The 27872-nt window shown below is 55.1% G+C and overlaps 1 protein-coding gene and 1 long non-coding RNA gene across 10 annotated transcripts; one reads left to right on the forward strand and one right to left on the reverse strand.

The window, feature by feature from the left end:
* Nucleotides 1-582: 582 nt before the first annotated feature.
* LOC120591632 (uncharacterized) lies at nucleotides 583-1941 on the reverse strand. The gene is made up of 2 exons (XR_005649935.1): nucleotides 1753-1941; nucleotides 583-1169 (listed from the first exon to the last, which is right to left on the reverse strand). It is a non-coding gene; the product is annotated as an uncharacterized LOC120591632 (long non-coding RNA).
* Nucleotides 1942-1985: 44 nt separating this feature from the next.
* Nucleotides 1986-26492, forward strand: RASA4B (RAS p21 protein activator 4B). Of its 9 annotated transcripts, none has more exons than XM_039849178.1 (21): nucleotides 1986-2228; nucleotides 6940-6996; nucleotides 8556-8669; nucleotides 9160-9221; nucleotides 10420-10549; nucleotides 12348-12429; nucleotides 13032-13163; nucleotides 13409-13500; nucleotides 14828-14945; nucleotides 15201-15371; nucleotides 15572-15685; nucleotides 16077-16189; nucleotides 16438-16630; nucleotides 16865-17002; nucleotides 17597-17741; nucleotides 18011-18180; nucleotides 19916-20053; nucleotides 21188-21323; nucleotides 22547-22667; nucleotides 25611-25675; nucleotides 25837-26492. In XM_039849178.1, exons 1-21 carry the CDS (start codon nucleotides 2164-2166, stop codon nucleotides 25956-25958), a joined length of 2478 nt encoding a protein of 825 aa, XP_039705112.1. In that variant the 5' UTR covers nucleotides 1986-2163; the 3' UTR covers nucleotides 25959-26492. The 9 variants fall into 9 exon arrangements, 7 of the variants coding, with proteins under 7 accessions (XP_039705112.1, XP_039705113.1, XP_039705115.1 ...); XM_039849179.1 differs by having other exon boundaries at nucleotides 15201-15351; nucleotides 15621-15685; XR_005649933.1 differs by lacking the exon at nucleotides 25837-26492 and having other exon boundaries at nucleotides 21188-21229.
* The last annotated feature ends 1380 nt before the right edge of the window (nucleotides 26493-27872 follow it).

Genomic DNA, 27872 nt, shown 5'->3' on the forward strand with positions numbered 1-27872 from the left:
CTAGGCTTAGTAGCAGCCCACAGTGGAGGGAGTGAGCCCTCAATCTATGAAGAAGCTAATAATGCTTCTTTTTACTCACTAGGTAGCCTGGCACAAACCTAGAGGTAGGGAGTGGAGGGGGTCATGCCTGAAGGACTACCAGGCAGGAGGATAAATCTCGGCAACCAAGGATGACTGATATGGCCTGATAATACACACACACACACACACACACACACAGCCCTAAGTACCCCGAGAAACCATTATTTTCCTATTGCTTAGATGATGATCACAGATTGGTGAAGACATTGGGGGATGTGGGAGAGCTGGCACACTCCTGTATGTGGGTGGCTGTGTACACTGGAACCACCACTGCAGCAGGAAATTTGGCAAATCCTGCAGAAATCCCCCCACACATGTCTTATGGTCCAGGGATTCCATTTCCTGGAATTTATCTTTGGCTGCACTCGCTCACATGCAAAATGATGTTTGAGCCCTGCTATTGTTTGCTGAAAGCAAATGATGGCAACAACCTGCCCATCCACTAGCAGAGGACCCATCAAAATGATGGTACATTCACACGACGAAAAACTGGACAAGTGGCAAAGAGCATGAAGGTACTTTATACAGATAGACATGTACAATTCTACAAGCTGAAATAAGTGAAATTGTAAGTGTAACCAGTAAGCTACTATTTGTATATAAAGGAAAAAAAAATTATGTCTACTTATGCATTGTAGACAGTCTGTCTCCAGGAGGCACAAGAACCAGGAATAGTGGATGCCTCAGGGGAGAGAATTTGTGTGGTTGCGAAAGAGACTGACTTCATTTTTCATTGTAAACCTCCAATATCTTTTGAATTTGGAAAAGTGTGCATGTAGTGTATAAATAACAAAATAGGAAAATAGGAAAAGAAAATAATGTAACAGAAAATAGAAACTGTGCTAGCCCCCCCCACCCAGTGTCTCCTGGGTACTTTTGGCAGGTGTCAGTGCTCCCTCTTTGCAGGTGATGAAATGGAACCAGCTCACTAAAGTTCAGAAAGCCTCCAAGCATCATTCAGCAAGGGAGTGGTAGAGCTGGTTCTGGGGCTCAAATCTGCAGTCGTGCTTGGGGCAATGCCCTCCTGGGAAGCCAGCTGCCCAGCACCAGTTACTACTGTACCAGCCCCAGGGCTGTGACCGCTAGATCTGGAAGGGAATCAAGAAGGGGCAATTATGGAAACTCAGTTCTAGACAGTCTGAGAGAAGGATGGTACCCCAGTGGAAAGGTGGTGGTCATGGGTCATGGAGTCTTGCAGTACTAGGGAGGCCAAACCTGGCCTGGGCTGGGGCCAGTGGTGTGACCTCCAGTAAGTAATTTTTTCATATGTATGCCTGAGCATCTCCTCCAGGTTCTCACTGTGGGGGATATCGGAGGTGTAAATTAGGTGATAACAGAGAAACCCCCTCCTCCCAAGGATATTCACAAAAATAATCCAAGTCTTCCAAGATCGGGTTGCCCTTGCTCTTACTGCCTCTTTCTGGGTCCAGGCGGCTCTAACTCAAACACCCATAATGTTTGAAAATTCGTCTAATTTTTCATTCATTCAGCTTACACCAATGCAGGGCCTACCTCCCACGCGCCAGGCTCGGGTGGCCAAGGCGATCCTCCTTGCACGCCCCCCGCCCGTGTGTCCTCTAACAGGCCCCCGCCTCCAAGCATACACTCGAGCCCACAGCCCCCACGCGCCGGGGTACTGGCACTCAGACCGCGCCCACCGCCCACACCTACCCGTAGCGCCGGCCACTTGGCACCCAGCGTCTCCACTCGCCTCAGGGGGTGCCTCTTGCCCCACCGCTCCCGCCCAGCATCAGAGCCTGGGAGCAGGCCCCGCCCCTACCCAGCCCCAGGCGGCCAATCAGCACGGCGGCCCGAGCCGGCCCTGCCTACCACAGGGAGCCCCAGCCAACGATTGGCCTACGCGGGAGCTGTGTCCCCCCCCGCACGTGGGGCGGGGGCGGGGATGGGGGGGTGAATGAAGTGGAAGCGATTTTTTCGCCCCCGCGTTTACCTCCCTCCCCCGGCACGGTCCGCCCCCCAGGCGCCCTGTCCAGTGCCCGCCGGCCCGCCCTCCGGCTGCCAGTTGCACCGGACCCTGGCGTCCGACTCCCTCGGGCGAGGACCTAGCGTTGCGGACCGGCGATGGCCAAGCGCAGTTCGCTGTCCATCCGCATCGTGGAGGGGAAGAACCTGCCAGCCAAGGACATGTGAGCGCGGCCGGGGCTGGGAGCCTCAACTTTCCGGGGAGGGGCGCTGCCCCTTACGCCTGATTTTTCCGGGGTCCACAAGGCCCGCCTACAAGTAGAGCAAAGGCCAGGTTGTGGCTAGTGTGGTCGCAGTGGGAGACAAGCAGGGAAATGGGGACAGTGAGAGGATTTGCTGCGAGCACCGGACAGGGGGTAACCGGGAGGGGCCGGGGGCTTGGGAGGGGCCCGGGACTGGGGAGGGGCCGGGGATCTGTAACAGGCCTTAGTGAGCGGGCAGGGAGTGAACTGCGGTTCTAGAGAAGAAGGGGCTTTGACAGGACAGGAGCCTGGCGTGGAAGAGACATCTCAGGGAAGACGTCTGGGTCACCTGACGGGAGTGTGACTGGAGTGCACCCCCTTAGAAATGAGGAGTCTTCCTCAGTGACTTCTGAACCTTTAGTACCCGGGAGCGTTCACCTTAAACAAGCATGGGGCCCAGGGACTGTCCTAGGGCTTCCTGTTGTGCATTTGGGACTGACGTGAAGAGTGGAACCATAAGTCAGGTCAGGAGGCCAGGACCAGTGCAAGGTGGGGTGGCTGGGGGGTAGCCGTTTGCGCCCTCGGCTTTACGAGAGCCATCACCTTTAATCCTCACAACCACTCAGCAAGCTAGTTCTCATCATAACAGTTTACAGAGGAGGAAACCAATGCTCAGACATGGGAAATGCTGGCTCCAAGTGCAGAGCAAGGTCTTGAGTCTTGAGCTCCTAAAAAGCACTGGCATCTAGGGCTTTTCCCGGCTTTGAGATTTCAGGAGTCTCTTGTCCCACCTTTCTCAGTAGGTCCCAGAGCTGATCAACCCCATTTAATCCCTGGCTCCCTTGTCTGCAGACTTAGGCCACTCCCTGTCGCCGAAGCCTCTTTTTCCCTTCTGTAAACTGGGGCTCAAAATCTCTCTCACATATGAGCAGTGAAATGCACAAAGCTTGAGGGGCACTTGCTGCCTGGAAGAGGCAGAGGAAAGGGAGCCCGGAGGCAGCATAAGGTCCAAAGTCTGCTTGGCTGGAGCCTCCCCACACCCAGGCTCTTCAGCGGGCTCCTGGATGCAGAGGTGTCTAGATGGAGGGGGATGCGGTGCTGGAGGAGGGGGTGACAGCATCTCTCTCACAGGGACAGTGGCCCCTCTGACTTTCCCAGCAAGCTCAGTGCCAGGAGCAGTTCCAGTTCAAGGCCCCTTGGGCCTCATGAGGCCATGCTCAGCAGTTGCCATGGCAATTGTGGAGGGAGGGGTGGGGCCTTCTTGGGGTGCATTGAGTGGTATTATGGGGGTGGGGTGGGGTGGGAGCTAGGATTGTGGTTTCTAGGATGGGAAGGCAGATGGGCCCTGAGAAGGGTCTCAGCCTTCAGGCCCAGCCTCTTAGCACTCCCACACTGGCATCGTAACTAGGTCAGCTTGGCCTCCTTTGGCTGGTGGCAGCTGGGAGGAGCAGCCCCTCCGTCTGTCTCCTCCCTCCCTATCCCCTCAGTGCTCGCCCTAGTGCCTGGCTCCAGGCTGCCATCAGCCCAGGGAGGTAAAGCTGTAGACTGTGCCTACCTGGGAGCCAAGGCTCCTGGTTTCCAGTCCAACCTTGCCTCTGTACAGCTGAGGGACTGCGGGCAAGGTGCCACCAGGTCCTGTGGGTTCTGCCTTCCAATCTCTTTCCTTCCCCTGCCCACTGCCTGCCCCATTCACCTCCCCTCACCTCCTTTCCTCTGTCTTTCCCATAGCGACGACTGTACACAGTTCTAACCTGTCAACTATCTTTTAAATCCAGATGTGATACATTTGGGATACTGACCTTCCCAGCCCCACTTCTTCGTGTATTTGGGGCCTTCTGCTTTCAACTACTCCCCTATAGAGTTCTCCAGAAAACTCCTGTTCTTCCTTCAGGACTCCTCTCAAACATCTCCTTTCCAGGGCTTTTCCTGGCATCCTCGTGCGCTTACGAGGGCACTCCCTTGTTCTATACCCTTTAGCACTTTGGGTCAGCTGGAGTTAGAACAGAGCCCGTGGTAGCAATTGTTCCTTCTTGTGCAATTGGGCTGCTTGTGCCTCATGACTGTGAGGGTAGGAACCGTGACTCATTTGTCCTGACATTCCAGGTGCCCTGAGGTACACCTGGTTCATAATAGGGGAGAATAAGAGGTGTTGAGGACCTTCCCATTTAATCTTCTTATTAGTCCTATAAAGTAGATATGCTCAGTTTGCAGGCGGGGAAATAGGCTCAGGATGCGGAAGTCATCTGCCAAGGCCACACAGGTAGGGAGAGAAGCCAAGATTCAAACCCACTCTGCTGCTAACAGGCCAAGAATCCTAGCAGGACCAAAGTTGCATACTTGCTGTGGGACTCAGTGGAGAGAGCCTCAAAAATGCCACATAAAGCATTTGGCTTCAGGATGGCAAGGGTTTGGAGATCACAGGAAGCCCTCACTAAATGCTGTAGGCAGGAGTGGTGGTAAGCCTGCCTCACTGTTCCTCATCTACCTCCAGCCTGTCTCCTGAGTGACATCCCTTCCAGCCAGGGCTTGCACACCTCTGAAAACAGAGAGCTCATAGTGGCCCACCTGCCTCCCTGCCACTTCTACTCATGGGGTTTTAGTTCTCTTAAGGGCACAGAGCCAGCTGTGGTCCCTGTCACTGACAGCTCTCAGAGCCTGCCTGTTTTTGTCACGCTCCCTCTCACTGTCTCCCATCCTTGGGTGCTTGGGTCAGCCAGAGAGGAGCTGAGTCTCATGGTGACCGGTGACCCACTGGCTCCTATGCCCAGTGGCCCTGGGGACGGGCCCGGGGCTATTTCAGGGTTTGCCCTGATCCTTCCCCTTCTACAACCTAGAAACTGCCAAGGCCCTAAATATAGAGGCCTTGCAAGTAGCCAGGCTGGGCCAGTGCTGGCAAGTGGCTCGAGGAAGGAGAAGTGAGAGAGGGGACCAGCCCAGGGGCCTCAATAGGGCAGAGGGCATTGGGCAGGGCACAGGTTTCAATAACTGGCCGGAGACCATGATTGGGCCCAGGTCCTTAAATCTGGCTTTAGCCCACTTTTGACATGGTCCCCTTCATATCCCTTGATCTAGCCATCTAGCGCATTGCTACTCCTGCACACAGGTTTTGTTCCTGCCTCCAGGCCTTTGACTACCTTCGTGACCCTGCCTGCAACAGAAGCCCCAAACGTCACTGTTTATTCATGATTTGTCCGTTGAGTGAGAGCTGTGCAGTGGGCAGTGCTGGACTCACAGAGATACACAAGAGGTTCCCTGCCCCCAGGAAGCCCCCGGGGTCTTCAGGGCAGGAGGCAGAAGCAGAACAGAGAGGGGGTCCCTGTGGTGGGGGAATGGCCCACAGAGGTCTCAGCCCACACTGACCTCTCCCTTGTTCCTACAAGTTCCTCGTTTAAATACACATACATGTCCTGGCCCTTGCCGCCCAGCCCAGCATCTGGGGTGCACAAAGACCTATTACTTGAAGCCTGGGGTCCCCTGGCCTTGGGGAGGTAGGATGCAAGCTGTGGCATTCACAGTGGGCTCTCTGGAAGAGAGGGATCTTCAGTGATAGGAGAGGGTTGCAGGCAGAAGAGCAGGGCGTTTCAGGTGGGCTAACATTGACTGAACACTTCCCATGGGCTGGCCCTCATCTGTGTCAAAGACCCAGGGCAGCTGTCTGGGGAACTTTACAGAGGGGAAGCTGAGTCTTGGCAGCCATTTTTGACTTCAGGAGAGCCTTTAGAGACATTGGTCTGAGTGGCTTCCTCTTCCAGAATCGCTGCTTTTGAGAAAGGAAGCCGGGCTTATAATTCCCCAACCTCCAGCACGCAAATATACTTCCTTTCTATGGACGCTAAGCTTGATGGGAACTTGTGGAGACAGTCCTCACCCTGCTTCTTGCCCAGGACCAGCCCTGGGCCTGGCCGGGGCTGCCCTCAACTCCAGTCCCCCACCAACCTGAAACAGGCGGGACTGGACAGTCCTGGGTTTGCCTTTCCCTTCCTTCATTCCTAGATGGCCGGGAGCTTGAGGGCAGACTTTTGCATTTGTTCATTTGTTCGTCCATTCATTCAGCACTCATGAGACCCTGTCCTGTGCCAATCCCTGTCCTAGGTCCTAAGAATGCAGAAGTGGTCTCTACCCTCAGGTTGTTTGTAGTCGGGTCAGGGAGGCAGCTGACAGGATATCACTAGCTGTACTGGGATGGTGGGAAACATACTGGGAAGGGGGCAGGCGGTGCGGTCACAGGGGAGACCTTATTCTCTGCCTCTGGGACATGGAAGGCTCTTAGAGGAGAAGCTAAGGCTGGGAGTAGTGGAAGGGCAGTCCAGGCAGGAGGAATGGCAGGAGCAAAGACTCAGAGGAGAGTAAGAGGCTGTCTGGGTGTCGAGGGTATGGGTATTGGGAGCTGGCCTGGGGCTGTTGTCATTGTTTTTGTCCTCCCTGAAGCCAGGCAGGGGTGGGCAGGAGTTTTTGTGCAGTTTCCTGCCTTTCCCTCACCTCCCCTATCCCAGACAGAAAGTGAGGGCACATGTTTTGGCCTGGGGAGCCTTTAGGCCCCAGCCCAGGACTGGATGCCTCAACTTTGACTGTCTTTTTCCTGGGGTCACTGAAGACCCTGGCAGAGGGCGGGAGCTGCCTGGGAGGCCCCATCCTTGGTCCCCACCTGCAGCGTCTGTCCTGCCAGCCCTCCCCTCGCCTGTTTGTCTTGCAGCACTGGCAGCAGTGATCCCTACTGCATTGTGAAGGTGGACAATGAATCCATTATCAGGTACCACTCCACCCCAGGACAGAGGACGGGTGAGGTGGGCTCCCTCCCTGAGCGTACCACGCCCCCCCACCCCCATATACACATACACCTCAGAGAGGTGTGCAATTTGTATGGAGATGGGCATCTAATCCCCTGGGCCCCCACCTGGCTCTGACACACTTGCTAGGAGGCGATAAAGAGAGACCTGTAACTCGTTCTGCTGATTGACATTATCGTCATCTAGGGATTACCTGCTGTGGGACCAGCACTTGGCCAAGAGCCTCTCATTGGGCCTCTCATCAACTCTTCAGTCTTTACAGCCCCCAAGAGGGACAAATGATGATAAGTGCTATCTCCACCGGGCCCTATACTAAATGAGTCCAGGGCATTTAATACTTGCGATGAGCTATGTTATTAAATCCTACTTATGGATGAAGAAATTGAGGCTCTGAGAGACTAACTTGCCCAAAGTCACATACTTAGTAAGTGGCAAAGCCAGACTGGAACCCAAGTCTAGCTTATCCCAGAGCCTGAGCTCCTCCCCCTCTCCTTGGTCCTTGCCCTGACTTGAGCCCCTTTTTTTCCTGAGAGTTTCGCAGTGGTTATTCCCCAGAAAAACGGTTCCTCTCCAGGCTAGGGATCCCCAGCTTGCACCCAGAAGGCTTACTTCCCTTGAACCTCCCTTTCTCCATGAGCTCCACAATTCCGGGCAGGATCTTTCTGTCCTATCCCCTCCTTCACCTAAGCCTCTGCCCCAGAGTTCATAGCCAGAGCTGCTCCCCTGTTCTGTATTGGTGCGCCAAGTGCCCACTACTGGCCAGTAGCCAGTGCTGCCCAACTCATAGTTCTTCCAACCTGTAAGCAGGACCCTAGCCCTTTTCTAGATTCTCTAAACCTCTGACACCAAGGGTAAAGGGGGCCACGATGGCTCTGATTGTCTCAGTGACCCCAGAGTTCCTCAGTGATCCCAGAGTTTAAGTGACATATCCAAGAAGTGGTAGGGGTGAAGATGATTCCCTGAGCTTTCATCTGGGTCCTTGGAGGGACTTCAGCTTTCCTCTACCCACATCCCTGCCGAGTCCCTTGACTTGAAGGCTCTGATCTGGAGGGGTTTGGCCAGAACTGGGCAAGGCCCTGCCCAGACAAGACATCTCAAGGTCAAACCCTGGACCCTGACTCCCAGGCCCCCAAGAAGGACTCTCTGGTTCCAGAATCGGCTTGGCCATAACCCTGCCTCTACCCTCCCTGAGTCCTTTTAGCTTTAGGAGCTAGGGAGTCCTGCTCTGTGACCTGAGCTGCTGCCAACTGTGGTCTCAATTCCCCAAATGCAAGATGGCCTGGTAGATGCAGTCCTGTACCCCATCCAAGGCAGAGAGGAAGATCAGGAGGGAGTGACTGGTGGTGCATGGGGTTGGAGGGGGTAGTGTCTAGGACAAGGAAAATCTTCAAATGGCAGAGCAATTGTTCTTCTGAGTGGAGGAGGATATGGGGAAAGGCGGGCTGAAGACACATAACCCTACTTTGTCTCAGCCTGGGGCCTGTGGGTGGCCCGGGCAGGTGCTGAGGGCCTTCTCCTGTAGGACAGCCACCGTGTGGAAGACCCTGTGCCCCTTCTGGGGTGAGGAGTATCAGGTGCACCTGCCACCCACCTTCCACATGGTGGCCTTCTACGTCATGGATGAGGATGCACTCAGGTGGGTGGCCCCAACTCTTGAGCTGGGGCCTAGACCCTGCCATCTGCCCCTCTCTGGCCCATTTCATTGCTGAGACTGCTGGTCACTCTGTATCCTCTATAGCCTGGAGGGAGGGGGATCTCAGGAGGGTCTGGAAGGGTACAGGGTGTGAGTGAGTGTGTGTCCATGTGTGTGGATTCATCATGCTTGCACCACAACATACGTGTGTATGTGTGGGAATACAGGCACAGTGACGCTATGTGAGCACGGGATGTGAGCTAGGAAATGAGCATGTGGAGAGCGTGAGCTTGGCATGTATGTGGGCACATGGATCAGTCCATGTGTAGAAACATCATGTGCAGAAGGGTCATGGGTCTTACTCTAAGAGATCCCTGTCAGTGACTTGCATGTCAACTTCCCTGCTCCCCACAGGGACCCTAAACTGGGTGGGAGGGTGTCGCTGGGCTCCCTGCAGAGCCCTGCCAGTTCTGGTTCCCTCTCTACCCTCCAGCCGGGATGACGTTATCGGGAAGGTCTGCCTTACCAGGGACACTCTGGTCACTCACCCTAAGGGTAAGATATCTGGGAGGGAGCCCACAGCCCACGCTTGCTTCCCTTCCCTTGGCCTCCCCTGTCTCTCCCCTCACTGGTCTGCCCAATCCCTAGCCTTTCCTCTGCTCAAAGGCCCTTCCTCTAGGCTCCTTCAAGACCCATGCTCAGAGAAAGCCATTTCTACCCTCCCCAGAAGAGCCCGTGTCCATCTCCTGCACACCCATCTCTGTGCCCTGGGCCCTGTGCCCCTAGGTTGGGACCTCATCGCCCCAGCAAAGGGACTGGCTGCTAGTGGTGGGATCTGAGGCCTCTGCAGGCATGGATAGGGGCCTCCTTATGCCCCTTTGCTGAGTTGTAAGGACCCCTCCTCCCAATTTGACTGGCTCCTCCATACCCCTTGGGATCCCCTTAGACTGGGCCCCAGTACCACTCTGTCCTAAGTTCAAGGGGTTGACCTGGAGCTGGACTAGACTGAAGGGCCCCTTGGTTGGTTCCTGGAATGCTGACATTGCTTTGAAGGGTCAGCCCTGCCCCATCCTTACCACATGAACTGAGGCGTACACTGCCTTCTCTGCTATGAGTCCCTATCTGCCCATGAGGGTTGAGACTAGGAACTCTTAGATGCTTCAGGCTCTGCAGGCCCAAGCCCCTGTGACTCTCATGGGGCCTCCCTGGCACACACCTGCTCCTGTCTGTGAGGCTGGGGCGGGCATGCAGGGGTGGGGAGGACTTTGCTGATTCATGGGGCCTGTTGGCCCCTGCCAGACCAGAGGCCTCTCCTGCCTGAGGCCCTAGCCAGCCCCTTAGAGTCCGATGGCTTCATCGGCTTCATCAGTGCTATTCTCTTGTCACTTCCCTATCAGAGCTTAGGATCTCCCTCTAGTAGCCCTAGGTGAGAGTCATTCTCCCCGTTTTAAGATGGGGAAACCGAGGACAGAGGACGTGATGAGTTAGGTTCAGGGCCACGAAATGCAGCATGACATAATAATGAGGACACAGGAGTCACCAGACTTTGATTCTAATCTAGGCCCTTTGAACTGCTGTTGCTCCGCTTCTGAGCCTCAGTTTGCCTGTCACTAGGACCAACAGCCCCAGCTCCACAGGAGCTTGAAAGAATTATGAGGGGATTAAGGAGGGGCCACGTGGTACCTAGCAGGGCTGAGGGTGAAGAGCATGGGAAGGAAAGAGCCAGGCCTCTGGCTCAACTGCAGCCTCACAGGTTTCAGTGGGTGGGCCCACCTGACGGAGGTCGACCCTGATGAGGAGGTACAGGGAGAGATCCACCTTCGGCTGGAGGTGGTGCCAGGGACCCGGGCCTGCCGGCTGCGCTGCTCCGTGCTGGAGGCCAGGTGAGATGTGGGGGGCTGGGGAGCAGGGCAGTGGGTTTCACAAAACTAGAGAAACCCACTGTGGATGCTAGGCCTCCTCTACCCCCATTCACCCCTTGGCCCCGTACCTCCTTCCATCAAAGCCTACTCTCGGGCAGATTGGTGAGGTTTCCCTGACTTGAAGATATTTCTTGGATGACCCCTCTCAGGAGGGTATGACCCTTCGGGGAAGGGGTGATGTTCTAATGGCGGCACATCAGGCATCACAGAGCAGTGGGGTGGTGGGTGAGGGGGGGGCCCTGAACTCTGATCATACAGCTAATGCAAGATGGCTTCTCCCAGGTTTAACATCAATGTGAACTTGGCCTGATAAGAGGTGGGGGGGTGGCAGGGGGAGTCCGTGGTGTGGTGGAGGTGAAAGGAGTTCCTGAAAATCTCCAGTGGGAAGGTTGGGGTTCTCCTCATGAGGGGCAGTGACTTGGATGGGAAGGGGGGCCTGAGTCACCTGTGATAGGATATTTTTAGCAGCAGGCTCCACTCCTGTCCATGCCTGAGTGTGAGTCACACACACTCCATGAGAAGCGCCTTCCTTTCTGGCTCCAACCCACCTCCACAGAGTCCTTGCGTGCTATTAGGGCAGAAGGGTGGAGGAACACTAGCCAGCCAGCACCTGTGGGAGTGTGTCCCCACTGTGGAGTGGTTGGCCTCTCTGGAAGGAAGAGCACTCTCCTGGAAATGAGGACTGTGGCACCCTTGGCTTTCTGTCCTGGGGCTGGAATGTGGATGAGGCACAGCCAGATGGAAAATGGTTGGACTTGAGCAGAGTCACAGTCATGCTCCTCATGCTCAGTCATTCTCTCTCACACCATTCATCCCCCTGCTCACCCACTTCCTTCTTCCTCAGCCTTACTGACGCCAGGCCCTCTGTGGCATGAATGCACACTTGCTCACACACATGCTCACACACACTGCTGAGACTGTTGGGGGCACAGTGGCTGGGCACGTCCCTGGCTGGGGGATTGGTCTGTCCAAATATCTCTTTAGAGGGTGGGGGAACTCATACCCCCTTGCCCTCAGCTCAAGGGGGCCCAAGAAGCTGCCTCATTGTAGAGACAAAAAACATTTTCTCCTCATCTTTCTGGACAGATCCTCAAGGCCTGGCTCTGGAATTCTATTAGATGGTTCTGAGGAAGAAAGAAAAGCAGGCATGAGAGACTTCAAATTTTAAATGTGAAAAAGAGCTGAAAGTAGCATAGCAAACAGAAGAGGGCAGGCTTGTTGTTCTTCCACAAAGCCTCTAAGCTGGGGTGCTGTGACCAGATTTGGGCTTTGTAAGGGACCATCTGTGGAGAGAGGACGATTGATTGGGACAGCTCTCCAAGACCCGCCCTCAAGTAGGGAGATATGGCTTGTCAGGCCTTTGAGAAGCTCATTACCTCAGTTATGGGGATTATTTTCTCTGTTTTACTGGTAAAACCAAGGCTCAGAGACGGCCCCTACTCAAGGCTGCCCTGGGAACCAGTGGAAGGCCCATGGCCCAGGCTGCTCTACAGCTGCATTTGCCTCCCTCTCTGCCAGAGCAGGTGTGGCAGCTAGTCTGCTGTGGCCTAGTTGGAAGGAGCTGTGGCCTACACCTTGGGAGATCCTGAGCCTGGTGTAGGGGCCACATGGGGGCCCATGTGGTGATTGCTGTGGGAATTAGGGTCCAGAAAAGGAAGGGATGCTGTTCGCAGTCACCCAGCTCACTAGGGGCAGGATGAGCTCAGGCCTTCCAACCTGGTGTGGTTTACCCCACAGTGGATGTTTTGCTCCACCCCAGGGACCTAGCCCCCAAGGACCGGAATGGTACGTCTGACCCTTTTGTTCGTGTGCGCTACAATGGCCGCACGCAGGAGACCTCGGTAAGGGGGCCGGTGGGCTGGGGAGTGGGCAGGTTGGCTCAGGGCCCCATCCAGGCCCCTCACTGCCTCACTGCAGCCTCACCATCACTTGGGAGGTCAGGCTGGGAATGCCATCTTAGAGAAAACGCTCAGAAAAGCGGGGTGACCTCTGAAGGTGCATAGCAGGTCCCAGCCCTTTTGGCGCCAACCTCTGTGGCCTCAGCCAAGTTTCACTCCTGGCCAGGCTGGGCCCAGACAGCTGACAAAGCCCAACAGCTGTCCCCACTGCTTTCCTCACCTCCAGGAAAACAGGGTGGTGGGCTCAGTCCTGTGGGGGAGGCCGTAGAGACCTGGGTTCTCAGTGCAATCTAGTATCTTTTTGCTATGTTGCCTTGAACCAGTGCCTTACTCACCCTGGGCCTCAATTTCCCCACTTGAGAAATGAGTAGGGGCTTGGACAGGAAGATTGTACCTCTGCTATTGCAGGGCCTCTGCCTGGATCCAGGAGAGGGGGCTGCTTCAGAGACCCTGCAGGGAACTGAAGGGAGCTGTTTGAGGTGGCTCTGCCCTTGGCTGGGTCTGGGGAGTCTGTGGAATCAGCACCCTCTCCCTTTTCTGGGCAGATCGTGAAGAAATCATGTTACCCACGCTGGAATGAGACATTTGAGTTTGAGCTGGAGGAGGGGGCCACAGAGGCTCTGTGCGTGGAAGCCTGGGACTGGGACCTTGTCAGCCGCAATGACTTCCTGGGCAAAGTGAGCACCCTGCCCCTTCAGGTTGCACCTGTCACCTTCAGCACCTGGCCTCCCTTCCAGCCATCCCATTCTTCCAGCTTCCCAAAAAGGGGCACTCAGGAGACCTGGGACTCCCCAGAACTAGTAACTACCTCTCACTCCCCAGCTGCCACTGGGGTCTGGGACCCTTTGAAGGTACAGTAGTGGGCAAAGAAGAGACTCAGGTGGCCCCAGCATGGTCCCCCTTGTCTCTGCCCTGCCCCCAGGTGGTGTTCAATGTCCAGAGACTGTGGGTAGCCCAGCAGGAGGAGGGCTGGTTCCGACTACAGCCTGACCAGTCCAAGAGTCGACAGAAGGAGTGAGTGCTTGGGACTTGGTGGCTGGGCTGGCAGGCTCTGGGCCCAGGGCAGGCTGAGAGTTGGCTCCAGCAGGCAGGTGGACTGGTCAGGGGTGGGTGATGCAGCCCTAGGTTTCTTGTAGCCCTTGCCCACCAGGCAAGGAGCCTTCTCTATCCAGGCTGGATCCTGCCTCCTCTTCCTTCCCACAGTCCTGAACTCAGCTCTGTCCTCTGAGCTCCAATGCCAGACAGGTCTTCTGCTTTCTGCCTGCTGGAAGTTTCTGGAACAAGCCTTCAGACCCATTCCCTTTAAGAGTTTCTCTGCAGACCTCAGATTAAAGTTCATGTCCTCAGAGCTCTGAGTCAGTGTCCCTGAACCATAGCTATGACTTGCTCTAAAATTCTCCAGGAATAGAGTTGCCAGATAAAATATACAAGATCTAGTTAAAACTGAACTTCAGATAAACAATGAAACACTTTTTAGTATAATTATGTCTGTGAAATATTTGAGACAAACTTACACTAAAAAAAAATCCAATTTGACTGGGTGTCTTATATTTTTATTTTGCCAAACCTAGTAGCCCTATCTAGGAAGCCCTCTGGCCTCCTTGCCCATCCCTCATCCCAGAAATGGAGGCTCAGCAGTGCCGCCCACCTCAGATGGTTCAGCTCTGTCTCCCCGCAGAAGGCCCCAGACCCCCGTCCCCATTCTTAACAGGGCAGGGGCAGGGTGGATGGTCGTATCCAGCAACAAGGCATTTTCATCTTGATGGTTTCTGTGGCACGTGAGGCTATGTACTGAGCAGCATCACTCAGTGAACTGTGCTGTTGTGTGGGCAGCAGGGCCTTAGAGACTGTTAAGGCTTGGTTAGTGCTCTCACCAGGAGGGGTTAGAGCAGGGGTGCTGAGATCTAATGTGGCAAGATGCTTAACCTGCTTGAGCCTTAATTTCCCCTGGCAGGTTGTTATGAGGTTTAGGGATCCGCTTCTAGTGTAAAGTGTATACATGAAGGAGCTATTCTCTGACAGTTTACAAACGAGAGGCTGGAGAGCCCAACATGTCCACATGGGTCAAACTCGGAGTCCACAGGAGTCTAGAGGTGGCAGGCCGCCAGGCCTTGAAGACAGATGGAGTTTCCATGAGTATGGGGGCAAGAAGGGCTTTCTAAACAGAAAACAGTTTGGGCAAAGAATGGGAGGTGGGGCAGTTCAGGGAACCAAGGTGAAGGACTTCAGTGGAGAGACTACAAGGCTGGCCTCAAGCAGGGAAGGTGGAGGCAGTGGGGAGGGGGCATTGCCCAGGGTGGCCTGTGTCCCTGGTGGAGAGGTCATAGGCTGCCCGTTCCAGGGGCAACCTGGGCTCCTTGCAGCTGGAGGTGCGGCTGCGGGACGAGATGGTGCTGCCCTCTGGCTGCTACCAGGCCCTGGTGCAGCTGCTGTGCCGTGAGGTGAAGCTGGGCACTCAGGTGAGGGGTCCCTGGGGGGAAGGCGGGAAGATCCAGGGACAGTAGTAGGCCTGTCCTCTTTATCCATCCAAACCCACTCTGAAGAGCAAAAAACAGTTTTCAGGATGGTAAGAAACTAGCTAGTGCCCAGGGACCCTCACCATCCCTTGAGAAAGTGTGCCCACCCTCCCCGTGCTCCTCTGAGGTCCTCAGAGTGAAGGGTTTGGGTTCCCTTATGTGTCCTGGAGCTCTGCTTCTCCTTGCTGCCTCCTGCAGGGCCCGGGACAGCTGATCCCACTCATCGAGGAGATGACCAGCACTGAGTGCCGCCAGGAAGTGGCCACCAACCTGCTCAAGCTCTTCCTGGGGCAGGGACTGGCCAAAGACTTTTTGGACCTGCTCTTCCAGCTGGAGCTGGGTCGCACCAGTGAGGCCTGGGAGAGAGCGGTGTGTCCGAGGGCGTGGTGGAGAGGGGAGCAGGAGGTCCTCCTGCAGGAGGCAGATGGGTCCAATTAGGAGAAGGGTCAGGTTAGAAGGCAACATAAAAAGCAAAAGGCAGAGGTGGGGCAGTGGGTTGGGAGGTGGCAAGGAGGCTCTTTACTGAGGGGCCATCTTAGAACTCCAGGGTTCCTTGTCCTCCACCCCAGAACCTTGGTCTTCTCTCAGCTCCCTACCCACTGGAACCTTTGATTGTAGGTGAGGCCAACACCCTGTTCCGGAGCAACTCTCTGGCTTCAAAGTCCATGGAGTCTTTTCTGAAGGTGAGGTTTCATGGCATATTTTATAGATGAGGAGACAGGTACAGAGAGGCCAAGAGACAGTTGGAACTTAAATCCAAACCTTCTGTCTCCGTGTCCAGGGCCCCTTAAAGCTAAGAATTTCTTCTCTTGGTTCGTTCGTCCATCCCTCCATCCGTCCACCCACCCATCCACTCCCTCCCTTCCTCCCTCCTTCCCTCCTTTCCTTCCTTCCATCCATCCATGTAGCAGCAGTTTGTTGAGCTGCTTTCCTTGCGTGCCTGGCCCGGTCCTGAGTAGATACAGCAGGCAGGTGGTGCCCAGGGTGTCTGGGTGGCCAGCCAGCTGCCGGGAGGTGGCAGGCAGCTGGAGGCCCATGGGAGACAGGACCAATGCGGCTCGCGGTGGCCCCCAGGTGGCTGGGATGCGGTATCTGCACGGCGTCCTGGGCCCCATCATCGACAGGATATTTGAGGAGAAGAAGTACGTGGAGCTGGATCCCAGCAAAGTGGAGGTCAAGGATGTAGGGTGAGACCGGGACGATACCTGGGGACACAGTGGGGTGGGAGGTGGACGGTGGGTGGGGGGTGGTGCAGCCATGTCTATATACGTTTATGGCTCTTTCTGTCTGGGTCTCCTTTCGTCAACCTGCCCACCTGTGTCCGTATCTCGGCTGATGCCTTTCTGTGCCTGTATCTCCGGGAGCCCCTGTCTGAGACATGTGTGCGGGCGCTGATCTGCTACCCTCTCTGGGGGCCCGCCCCCCGCCTACGCAGGTGCTCGGGGCTGCACCGCCCACAGACCGAAGCGGAGGTGCTGGAGCAGAGCGCACAGACGCTGCGCGCCCATCTGGGGGAGCTGCTGAGTGCTCTGTGTCGCTCGGTTCGCGCGTGCCCAGCCGTGGTCCGTGCCACCTTCCGCCAACTCTTCCAGCGCGTGCGCGAGCGCTTCCCCAGCGCCGAGCACGAGGTGCACCTTCTGCAGGCTGGGTTGGGCGAGGGAAAAAAGTGGTGGGGAAAGGGGAGCTGTGGGACTCTAGAGCAGTGAGAGGGGCGGCAGTAATGGTAGTGGTGGTGGCGGACGTGCTGGCGGTGGTAGTGGCCCAGGGCGGGAAGAGGGGCAGAGATGGCGCCAAAGGAGAGGGGGCTGCCAGGAGCTCAGGCCTGCGGGAGTCCAGCCTGCTTCTCTCCTGCACCTTTCCAGAACGTGCCATTCATCGCTGTCACCAGTTTCCTATGTCTGCGCTTCTTCTCGCCTGCTATCATGGCACCCAAGCTTTTCCACCTGCGGGAGCGGCACGCGGACGCCCGCACCAGCCGCACTCTGCTCCTGCTGGCCAAGGTAGGGCAGTAGACACTAGCGGGGATGCCTGGCTGGTGCTTAACAGGGGTCCTTGCCTGGACTGCAGTGTGTTCCCAACTGGCTCCAGGAAGGCGTTGCGACTAGGCCACTGATAATCTCACGTGGCATTGCACTTCAGTTTACAAAGCTTTATTACCCGTCACCGAATCTTTTGGAGAAGGCGACAGGTCTGCGAGGGGAAGGAGGTTGCCCAAAGCTGCACAGCCTGTTGGTGGTGAATCCCGGGCCTTTCAACCCCAGATGTACTCATTCTCAGGCTGTGCCAATCTGACTGGCACCAGACTGGCGCCCACCGTACCCTGTGAGGCAGAGTCCTGTATCAGACCTGCAGAGTAAGGTCAATAGGTTGGGCCCAGGTAGTCTCAACTATCAGGTCCCAGGATGCCTCAAACTCTGTGATCTGTTCACCCCAATCCCTGGTGGCGATGAGTAGGCCTGTGAGCAGGCCTATGCTTCCCCTGCCTCCGTTTCTACAGTGGGAGTAGCACAGACTGGGGGCGGGAAGAGAGGGGTGGGTTTCAGTGGCTGGGCCACTGACCCTGCAGAACCTGCCCTTCCTGCTGTCATCTCCAGGCTGTCCAGAATGTGGGCAACATGGACACGCCGGCATCCAGGGCCAAGGAAGCTTGGATGGAGCCGCTGCAGCCCACCGTGCACCAGGGTGTGACCCAGCTGAAGGACTTCATCACTAAGCTAGTGGACATTGAGGAGAAGGAGGGTGAGCACTCCTGTTTGTGTTTGCCCTGCCCCCTGTCCTATGGCCCCACCTACCTTTGTGCCTCTTTGGCAACACTTAGTCTCCTTTCTAATCACATTCGTCCCATTGCTCCGCCTGCTCTTGTCTGTGACTTTGGAAGCCTCCCTCACAGCTTGCTGTCGATGTTTGCTTTGCCCCGACCCCACCCTTGCGCTGCCCCCTTCCACCCCCCACCCCCCACCCCCACCCCCGCCCCGCTCACGTTTGGCTCTACCTCCCTGGCTTGGCAGAGCTGGACCTGCAGAGGGCGCTGAGCTTGCAGGCACCGCCAGTGAAGGAGGGGCCACTCTTCATCCACAGGACCAAGGGCAAGAGCCCCCTCTTGACCTCCTCTTTTAAGAAACTTTACTTCTCTCTCACCACCGAGGCCCTCAGCTTCGCCAAGACGCCCAGTTCCAAGGTGGGCAAGGAGGGAGGTGGGAAAGTGGAGCTCTGAGAGGGTTTTAATACCCTGGAGGCACCTGTCCTTTACTCAGAGCCCATCCCAGGGTCCACTGGGGTGAGAGAAGAAATCCAGGCAGGACTAACCTTCTGGTGTCAGCCACAGAGTCACTTAAGACCCATGAGGAAGAGGCTTCTCTGAGAAGGGGGACATGGGGCAGGCAGCAGCTGCAGTGTCCAGTCCTGGCTTCTTGGTTAGGTACATGAGTAGGGTAGGGGGCTGAGGGGTGCTTCTGGGAGAGTGGAGTAGAGTGGGGCTGAGAGGAGGCCTGGATTCTAGTCCTGCGTACCTAGGGGAAGTATCTCATTTTTTCTGAGCCTTAGTGTCTTGGCCTGTAAATTTGGGATAATCTTCCATACTTAACCAGGTTGAGGATTAGATGAGCTGATCTCTTTCTGGATCCAGAGCCAGGGACCGGCACAGAGTAGGACCTAGACCAGTTATTAAAGACACTGTCCCCTGGGCTGGCCTCCTGTGAGTGCTTTTCTCCCAAGAAGGGCTTAGCACTTCCTGGATGGACTCGTTGACCCCTAGCTGAGCCTACCTGATCCCCAGTCAGCCAGGCTCTGGGAATGGTCTGCCAGGGGTGCCTAACCTAGCTCTGAGCAGCTGGGTGTTACTAAGGGAGTGAAGGAGCTCCCTGGGGTGACCCCTAAATTCAGGCCTCCCACTTCCCAACTTCTTTTGCTCTGGATAGCTGCCGACTCTTGGGTCCCTTTAGCATTTTCTGCGGCCTCAGCAAAGTGTGGCTACCTGGCAGGGCCCTTCCTCACCCTTCTGTGGGCCCCTTTGTCCCTGGGCATTGAGCTTGTCCTTCTTTAGGCACATCCTGTGTATCTCCCAGTGCAGCACCGCCCCTCCACCCTGCCACTGCCTCCTTTCTGCCTCCTCCTTAGCAGGCATACCCCAGTATGGGCAGCACAGTCTCTGGGCTATCCCTTTTGTCCTTTGGGAGTCTCCACCCTGGGAAGCGTCAGACACATATCCCCTGCGCTCCCTTCCAGGTATCCCCACTGCTCCAAGAGGTGGCACTGCCATCTCTTTGCCTGTCACTGAAGCCAACAGGGGTAGTGGGCTTAGATTCCAGGCTGGGGAATGTGGGTGTTATTCCGAGGGCCGTGGAGACGGGTCATTGGATGATGAGGGGCACTGGTGAGTTCTGATGGGAGGATATTCAGGAGTCAAGGAGAGCAGGGGTTGGGGGCAGGTAGATTGAGCAGATTGGGGGGCCCTCAGGGATGTGGATATTTTAAATCCAGAGCTTCTCCCTGTCTCATTTGTACCTCATTAGAGTCAATGATAGTGGGAGTAGGGGGCGGTCATGAGGTGGGATATGACTTTTAGAGCCTGGGAAAATAAAAATGAGTTGGGAAATTAATAACTGCAAAAGCACAGGGCCTGGCCCATGGCGGGCATTGCCTTCCAGCCCGCTGGAATACTAAGTGACCAGAGACTTTTCCAAAACTCAGACCTCCCTGGACTGCTGGGAGCACCCAAGAGGCTAGGTGCTTGGTCACCGTCTTTCTTCATTCTCTCTTGGCTAGGTCACTCACAGAGCAGGTTCCTGGAGGGATAGGCACTGGGTTCCCCACAGCAACCCCTGGTGCTGTAGAATGGGAGACTGAGGCCCAGAGATAGGAAGTGGAGTGTCCTCAATTGGGACCCTAAGCCTCCCTTCCTGTGCCCACCCCAGAAAAGTGCCCTCATCAAGCTAGCCAATATCCGGGCAGCAGAAAAGGTGGAGGAGAAGAGCTTCGGCAGCTCTCACGTCATGCAGGTCATCTACACGGACGACGCAGGCAGGCCCCAGACTGCCTACCTGCAGTGCAAGGTGCGGCTGTGTGCAGGGGACACTCTTTGGAAGGGGGGTGCTGTGGGAGTCCTCTGGGTGGGCTAGAATGAGGAATGAGTGTCACCCCTTTGTCACCCACATCAGGCACAGCAGAGTGTGTGAGATCTGATGTGAGTGCAGTGTGTGTGTGTGTGTGTGTACGTCTCTCTGTCTGCCTGTCTTTGTGGGCTTGCCTAGACATCGTTGTGTAGGTCCGTGTGTGGTCTGGTGCATGGACAGTGTATCCTTGTGATTTGGAGCTTCACATGGAACACATTTTGTGGGAAATTATTCCTAAGTATCTGCCTGTATGTTTCTGTGTGTGTCTCAACAAATAACAATCATGTTTACACATATGTGTATGCTCTCACATCCCCTTCTCATCTGTTTATGTGTTAACTCATTCATTCATTCACTTCAAAAATACTTATTGAGCACCTGCTGGGTTCTAGGCACTGTTCCAGGTGGTGAGGGTACAGCAGCAGACAAACCAGGGTCCCTTCCCTGTTGGACCTTATATCCCAGGAAAGAAGGTGGACTTATGAATAATAAATACTTACAATGCCAAATGGCGAATAGTGCCTTGAAGGGAACCAAGGGAGACTGAGAGAGGGAGGGCTGCTGCTTTATAAACAGTGGTCAGGGAGGGCCTCTGATACGTGGCATTTGAGCGGGGACAAGGCGAGGGATAGAGCATCTAGGGGCAGAACACGTGGAGGAAGAACACAAGTAGGAAGGCTGGAGGGGGCTTGTCTTGTCTCCATAGGTGTCTGTCCTGGACAGGTGGTAGGAGGGCACAGGCCCATCCCATGGAGCCCTGCCCTTTATGGACTCCCTGTTGGGTCAGACTCCAGAGCCCCAGGGAAAAAGTGGTGACAGCAGGTTATGAACTGCCCGAGGACATGGCCAAGAGAGTCAGTGGCAGCTGAAATCCAGCCCACACTCTGCTTACCAGGCCAGGTGCCCAGGCATGGGCTGCATCCATCAGTAGAAAAGGCAGTCTTTCCTAATTCACTGAAAGCTGCTGAGTGGGCTAGCAGAGAATGTGTCATCCTGAGTGGCATAGGAGTTCCAGGGAGAGAGGGCTTCCTGGAGGGGGTAACCTCTGATCAGCTCCACCCCCGGCCCCTGCAGTGTGTGAACGAGCTGAACCAGTGGCTGTCTGCTCTGCGGAAGGTGAGCATCAACAATACTGGCCTGCTGGGCTCCTACCATCCTGGCGTCTTCCGTGGGGACAAGTGGACCTGCTGCCACCAGAAGGACAAGACAGGTGGGGGTGGAGGCTGGGGCCCCGCTATGCTGCGTCTGTTCTCAGCAGGTGGCCTTGTGCTCGAGGTGGTAGCGGGGGACCCTGGGCCTTGGGCACTAAAGGGATGACACAGAGGAGCTTCTACTAGAATTTTTAGTGATGACGGAAATGGTGTGTATCTGTACCCTAGCCATGAGCACAAGGGGCTGTTGAATACTTGAAATGTGGGAAGTGCAAAAATAAGTCAGACGGAAAAAGTTGAGAACCATATGATTTCACTCATATGTGGGATATAAAACTGAAAGCAACAAACGAACAAGACAGACAAAACCTTATAGACACAGATGTATAGTGGTTACCAGTGGGAAAAGGTGGGGGAGGAAAGGGGGTCAAATATATGGTGATGGAAGGAGATTTGACTTGGGGTGGTGAAAATACAATGCAATATACCGATGATATGTTTTAGAACTGTATGCTTGAAACCTATATTATTTTAAAAAAGGAATGGGCTAGTGCAGCTGAGGAACTGAGTTTTAACATTTTAAAATTTTATTTAATTTTAATTAAATTTAAATAGCATCATTTAAGTGTGGCTAGAGTCATGAGAACCTGACCCACTTGCTCTAGCCCAGTCCTGGATTTGAGATTGAGCAGTGGGTAGGGACTGGCAGCTCTTTACAAGGCTGTCCCTGGCTGGTTGGCCTTGCTTGCCTCCTCTGGCTATACCCTTCACAGTGGTAACCCTTGTCATTGGTGAAGTGGGGTTCCCGAGGGCACTATGAGGCAGAGTCTGGTAGCCCTGTTTTATGGAGGAGGAAACCAAGGCTTAGTGAGGGCATATGCCTCTGCCAAGGTCGTAAAGCCAGCAAATGGCAGGGCCAGCTCATTCCAAGGCACAAACCCCTTATTGGTCCTCTCACCATGATCTTACGTTCCAGGCTGCTCCCTGCTTCCTTCTTGGCAGGCACTTCCAGAGAGTGGTCCAGCTCCCTAAGCTTTATCCTGTGATCCTGTGCAACTCTCACGCTCTGCAGTCATGTGCCCCATGGCTCAGGAGTGAACCCGAGAGAGGAGCCTTTGGGCCAGACTTTCCAGGCTGTGCTCCCAGCCTCGTCTCACATTGGGGACCCCTGAGACCATCCCTTTTCCTCTCTAGGCCTCGGTTTTCCCGTCTGTACTACCAGAAAGTTGGATGTGAGGTCTCATTGTGCCTGCTCAGAATTCTGCCTTCTCTCTGTCCCCAGATCTGGGCTGCGATAAGACCCGGTCACGGGTGACCCTGCAGGAGTGGAATGACCCTCTCGACCATGACCTGGAGGCCCAGCTCATCTACCGGCACCTGCTGGGCATGGAGGCTGCACTTCGGTGAGGAGGCCTGTGCAGGGGCATTGAGTCCCACATGGGAAGGCTCATGCAGCTGGGGAAATGTGCCAGGCGGGGTCCAGAGCTGGGATTAGGGCCCAGGGCTGCTCTTCAGTGGCTGGTCTCCTCTCTTCTAATCAGGCCTTTCGGCCTTTGGCAGCCACACCTGGGGAGGGTCACCTGGATCTCTGCAACATGAGGCCAGTTCATGTTAGGATGAAGGCCCCAAAGGCTGCGGAAGCTCAGGGTCATGGCCATGGCTGCTTCCTGCCCCAGGCTGACCTAGCCTCCCCATCTGTCAAGCCTTCTCATAGTACCCTCAGAGCACAGGGATTGTTCTCAGCCAAGTCCCTGAGTTCTTCAGCTATCTTGCTTAATTCGGTGGTTCTTAGCCCTGGCACCAGCATAGGAAAAACAGAATGCTTTTCAGAAACAACTTTAAAATACAGGATGCCCAAGCCCTACCCCATTGACTCGGAATCTCTGAGGGTAGGGCCCATTATATTTTAAAGTGACCCAGTGCTTTCTAAGAGCACTGCCTCCCTGGGTAGTTTTCTCTCTTGTACCCCTACACCTGGGCCTGGAGGGGTGATAGCTAACCTCCTTGTTCCTTGACTCTTCAGGGTTTAATTTCTTCAAAACCTTTCAAAGCTCATGCCGTCAGACTAGAACCACCTACTTCCATGTGAGCTGTGGTCACCAGTGGCCTCCAGGTCACTTTGCAGCCACCTCTTTTCTGACAGTGTAGCCTTGTCACCAGCTCCCTCTCCATCCCTGCCCCAGGCTCCTTGCTTGGTTACTTCATCCTCCACCTAGAGGATGCAGCCACCATCCTGTCCACTTTGTGAGTCCTACACCTCCAGAGACTTACTCTTCTACCCACCTGGACCTTCACTCCTGTAGCCACACCCTAGAACCTCCTATCCCTCCATCTTATCATTTCTAGGCTTCACTTGAATTTCACTTAATGTATAAGCTCATTCAATATTCACAGCCACTGAACCACGTAGGTGTTCTTACTACTCCCATTTAAGCCAGGAAGCAGTGGAGCCAAGATTCAAACCCAAGTCACTTAAGAGCCTGCCTTAAGAGCCTCCCCACCTCCACGACCACTTAGCCACCCCTCCTCTCATTCCAGCTCACTTCATCTGGTGTCCAGCGCCAGTAGGCCTTCCGTCCACCAGGGCTCTGATGCATTGATCCAACCACCTATTGTATTAGTTTTGTGTCGCTGCTGTAACAGGTTACCACACATTTGGTGGTTTAAAACAACATATTTATTTTCTTACAGTTCCAGAGGTCAGAAGTCAGAAATTAGTCTCAATGGGCTAAAAGCCAGAAGGGCTCATGGCCCTTTCCTCCATCATCAAAGTGCGTGACTCTGTCTCTGCTTCTGTCATCACATTGCTGCCTTCCTCCTTTGACCTTCTCGCCTCCCTCTTATACAGACCCTGTGAATACATTAGGCCCACTTTCCTCACTTTCCCTGTCTTCTATCAGCCCCACATCCAGCCCCTCAGCTTTACTTTCAGAATGAAGCCAGTTCCGACTCCTTCTCGCGTCTGTACTGTGAACTGTCCCTGTCTGAGCTACTTGCATCTTCCTTTCGGGGATGACACAGGAGCCTCCTAACTGGCTGTCCTGCCTCTACACCTGCCTTCCTAGGATCAGCTGTATACATGGCCCCCAGAGTGATCTTCTCAAACATAAAACAGATCACATCACATCACTTCTCTGCTCAATACCCCTGATAGCTTTCCACATATTTAAAATCCAAAGTCCTCGTGGCTACACTGCCCAAATTCCCTGGCTGATCTTTTTCTCAGCCTCATTTCCTCCCACTGGGCCCTCTCCGTGCTGAGCTCGCTGAAGCTGTCCTTGCCTTCTTGCCGTCTCTGGGCCTGTCCACCCCGGGGCCTTCGCACTTGCCATGTCCTTTACCTGAAGCTTCTTCCCCAAGTGTTCACATGGCTTGTTCCCTCACCTGATTCATGCCTCTGCTCAAAAACCACCTTGTCAGAGAGGCCTTCCCTGACCACTGTTACTCTGGAACATAGTGGAATACATTAACATGTGCTGTCTATTCATTTCTTGCCTCTCAACTACACTGAGCTCCCTGAGGGCAGGCCTGTGGTATTTGCTGCTCTAATCCTGGTACCGAGAAGAGTGCCTGGCACATTCTAGCCCCTCAACAAAGTTTGAATAAGCACATGAGCCTAAGGGAATGATGTTTGAGCTGGTCTGTGAGGTTTGATAGGATTTCCCAGAGAGCGAAACAGGGAAGGGCATTCTGGGAGAGGAAGCAACAAGGAGAAAAGGTAAAAGTGACAGCACTGAGAGAAGCAGGCAAGCAGGCCAGGTGACCCCACAGGGCCAATACGGCATCTGAGAAGGAAGAGCTTGTTAGACCCTAGCAGAGGGACACATCTCCTGATCAGGGAAGCAGTCAAAAGGGCTGGGCCAGGAGAATTCCTAAATAAGGAGCTTCAAGTATGGATGGGGTCCATGTGGCTGCTCACCCTCCCTCCATGTAGGCATACAGAGGATTGGACCTGAGAGGGCCCAGGGACCTTTGGTGAACCCCAGTTAGGAACTGTGCTTAAAATGTCACTGTCTCCTATTCCCATAGGAAGGAAACACATTCCATCACCAGTTAATTTTAGGCCCCAATTCGCTCTTTTTCCAAGGCCCCTCCAAAACAGAAGTAACATAGTTCGAGTTGGGTTTCCAAAGTGTCTTCTGTAACCCACAGTTGGGAGGATGAGAAGGAGGGAGGAACACAGGAGATGACCAGGGACCAAGACCTGGGGCCGTGTTTGTTCCCCATAGATTGAAAGAGTCAGCCCTCAGCCCCCAGGAGCGCCCTCCAGCTTAGGAGGCCCACACTGGGTCACCCAGCCTTCCCAGCAAGGGCACCAGGAGCCCTCATTTTGTCTTTCCCCACAGGGAGAAGCACCGGGAGCTGAGTGCAGGCACAGAGGCAGCCTCTATGCTCACAGGCTGTGGCGAAGGTAGGTCCCTCCCATCTGGACTCTGGGGGTGGCCTGAGTCCCCTTCAGGGATGCCGTGGGTAGGGCTTCTCAGGCGCACTCCCAGGGACCCTTTGGCCTTCGGGACAGGCATGGCGGGCGAGGTCCTGCCTGCTGTGCCCTCACCCTGCATCTGCCTCCAGCCTCTGAGGACCCACTGGCCCAGCTGCTGCAGGTGCTGCAGGACCTCCAGGAGGCCCATAGCTGCAGCCCAGTCAGCTCCCTGCCCTTGGAGCCGAACTGCCTCCTGGAGCTGCAGACGTGAGGTCTGCCCCACCTCCACTCAACAAGCCCCCTGCCAGGTGCTTGGAGATCCCTGGTGCACTCTCGGCCTTCCACCTCAGTCCCTCTCATTGGGGTGCAGGGCCTGGGTCTCTCCTGAGCTGGGTGAGTTGGGGGGCTAGGGACCAGAGGGTCCAGAAGTCCATAACTGACAAGGCTTTGGCCTGTCATTGCCCGTGCAAAGTCTCTAGGGGACTCTGGGGGCTCCTGCTCCTCTAGGAGACCTGGTTGGTCCTGCAGCCATCACCGCCACTAGCCCAGACTCTAAGGACCCTCATCTCCTGCCCAGGGCAGGCCCAGCCAGAAACTACCCCTAGGATGGTCTACATCAGGTGGACTGACACTACTTTGAACCCAGAGGTGGGTGGGAACACAAGGCCTAGAAGACCAGGTCTTGACCTCAGCACCCACTATGCTCTTGGCCACCACCCCACCGGCTCCCCTCACAGCCACTGGCTGTATCCCTGGGAGAGTGTCACGGTGCTCTATTGCTCACAATAAACCTGCTATAACTGTGGCTCTAGACCCTCATGATGGGGGTCAGGGAGGGAGTGGACCTGGGGACCCCAGTGACTGTTGGTCGGGGTGGCCAAGGATTGGGGCTGCCAACATAGCCTATGTGCATCCCATCCCTTCTTTGCTTCCCCCCATTCCCAGGGAGGTTCTTTCTCCTCCCAACTTTTGTCCCTACCACACCCTCTGGGTCCCACTCCTCCATCCCTCACAGGCTAGAGAGCCTGCCTGATCTGGCTCACCAGCTTTCTCTCCTTGCAGCTCCCAAACACGCCCTACCTCCAAGTGTCCTGAACACTACACAGAAGGGGTGGGTTCAGAACCTTGAATCCCATGGCCTGGCCCTGGCAGTGTCCCTTATGCTAACCCCCTTGGCTGAAGCAAGGCTTTCTCTGGTCATCACCTCCCACCCTCATCCCAGTCCATCTCTAGGTACACAGTAACCTTCAATATAATTAACAAGAGAGGGGAGGGGCAGGGGCTTCCAGCACATTCTTGAAGTCTCATTCAACTAAGCTCGGAGCCTTGCCTGTGAATCCTAGGCCTAGGACAATCCCCAAGGGCCCAGGTAACAGGCAGGACACTTGACCCAGCTGATCAGCCAGGTCCTGGGGCAGGGCTACCTGGGCAGGCTGCATAGTGGGTTCTTTGAGGGATGGTAGAGAAAGCAAAGGGGAGATGAAGGAACAAGGGGTTGTCCCCTTCCCTCTACCTTATGGCTTTTGGGACCATGTTGACCTTTTCTCTTGGCCACACTTGGCAGTGTCCTCCAACAAGCAGCCCACCTGCCCATCCCCTTGATTGGTAATCATCTCTTGGTGATGCTACCATCCTATGGGCCTCATGAGCCTCTTTGGAGGGCTAGGCGCCCCACCTCCCTTCCTGACCCAGAGTTGGGTCCAGGGGTGGCTGAGCCCTCTCCACCCCTCCCCCATCACCAACACCTGGTTGTCTGGCTCATTCCTTAGAACCTCACACATTGTCGGATCTTCTTGGGTTTCAAGGACATCATGGTCAGGAATTATGCCCCAGGGTTTCCTGAGCCCTAGCGCAGAGTGAAGGGGAAAAAGATGTGCACTTATTGAGACTGCAACAAGTAGAATTCCGGATTTTAACTGCACACACAACCATCCACTGGTGACACCCACCACCCCCACCGCCCCCACCCGCTAGTAGATCCTGGTGTGGATGTGGCTACTGCAGCCAGAGGGGAGTTAGAATGAATAAATGCTCCACCGCTCATGTATCCCCCTTCCCAAATTCTCTCAGGCTCTGAGTAGAGCTGCCTACAGCCCCAGATGGCCACATTCTTTTTGGAAGCCACTTGGGAAAAAAAAGGACAGAAGAGACTCCTGCCTTCCCATGGCACAGGAAGGTGCCAGAG

The sequence above is a fragment of the Pteropus medius genome, unplaced genomic scaffold, assembly GCF_902729225.1.
Source record: "Pteropus medius unplaced genomic scaffold, Ma_sr-lr_union100, whole genome shotgun sequence".
Taxonomy (NCBI): domain Eukaryota; kingdom Metazoa; phylum Chordata; class Mammalia; order Chiroptera; family Pteropodidae; genus Pteropus; species Pteropus medius.

Bases quoted from the DNA above. Each gene is read 5' to 3' on its own strand.
- RASA4B (XM_039849178.1), top strand. From the start codon at position 2,164: ATGGCCAAGCGCAGTTCGCTGTCCATCCGCATCGTGGAGGGGAAGAAC. The intron at 13,501-14,827 runs GTGAGTGCTTGG...TGCCCGTTCCAG, and splicing joins TCCAAGAGTCGACAGAAGGA to GGGCAACCTGGGCTCCTTGC. The intron at 20,054-21,187 runs GTGCGGCTGTGT...CGGCCCCTGCAG, and splicing joins CTGCCTACCTGCAGTGCAAG to TGTGTGAACGAGCTGAACCA.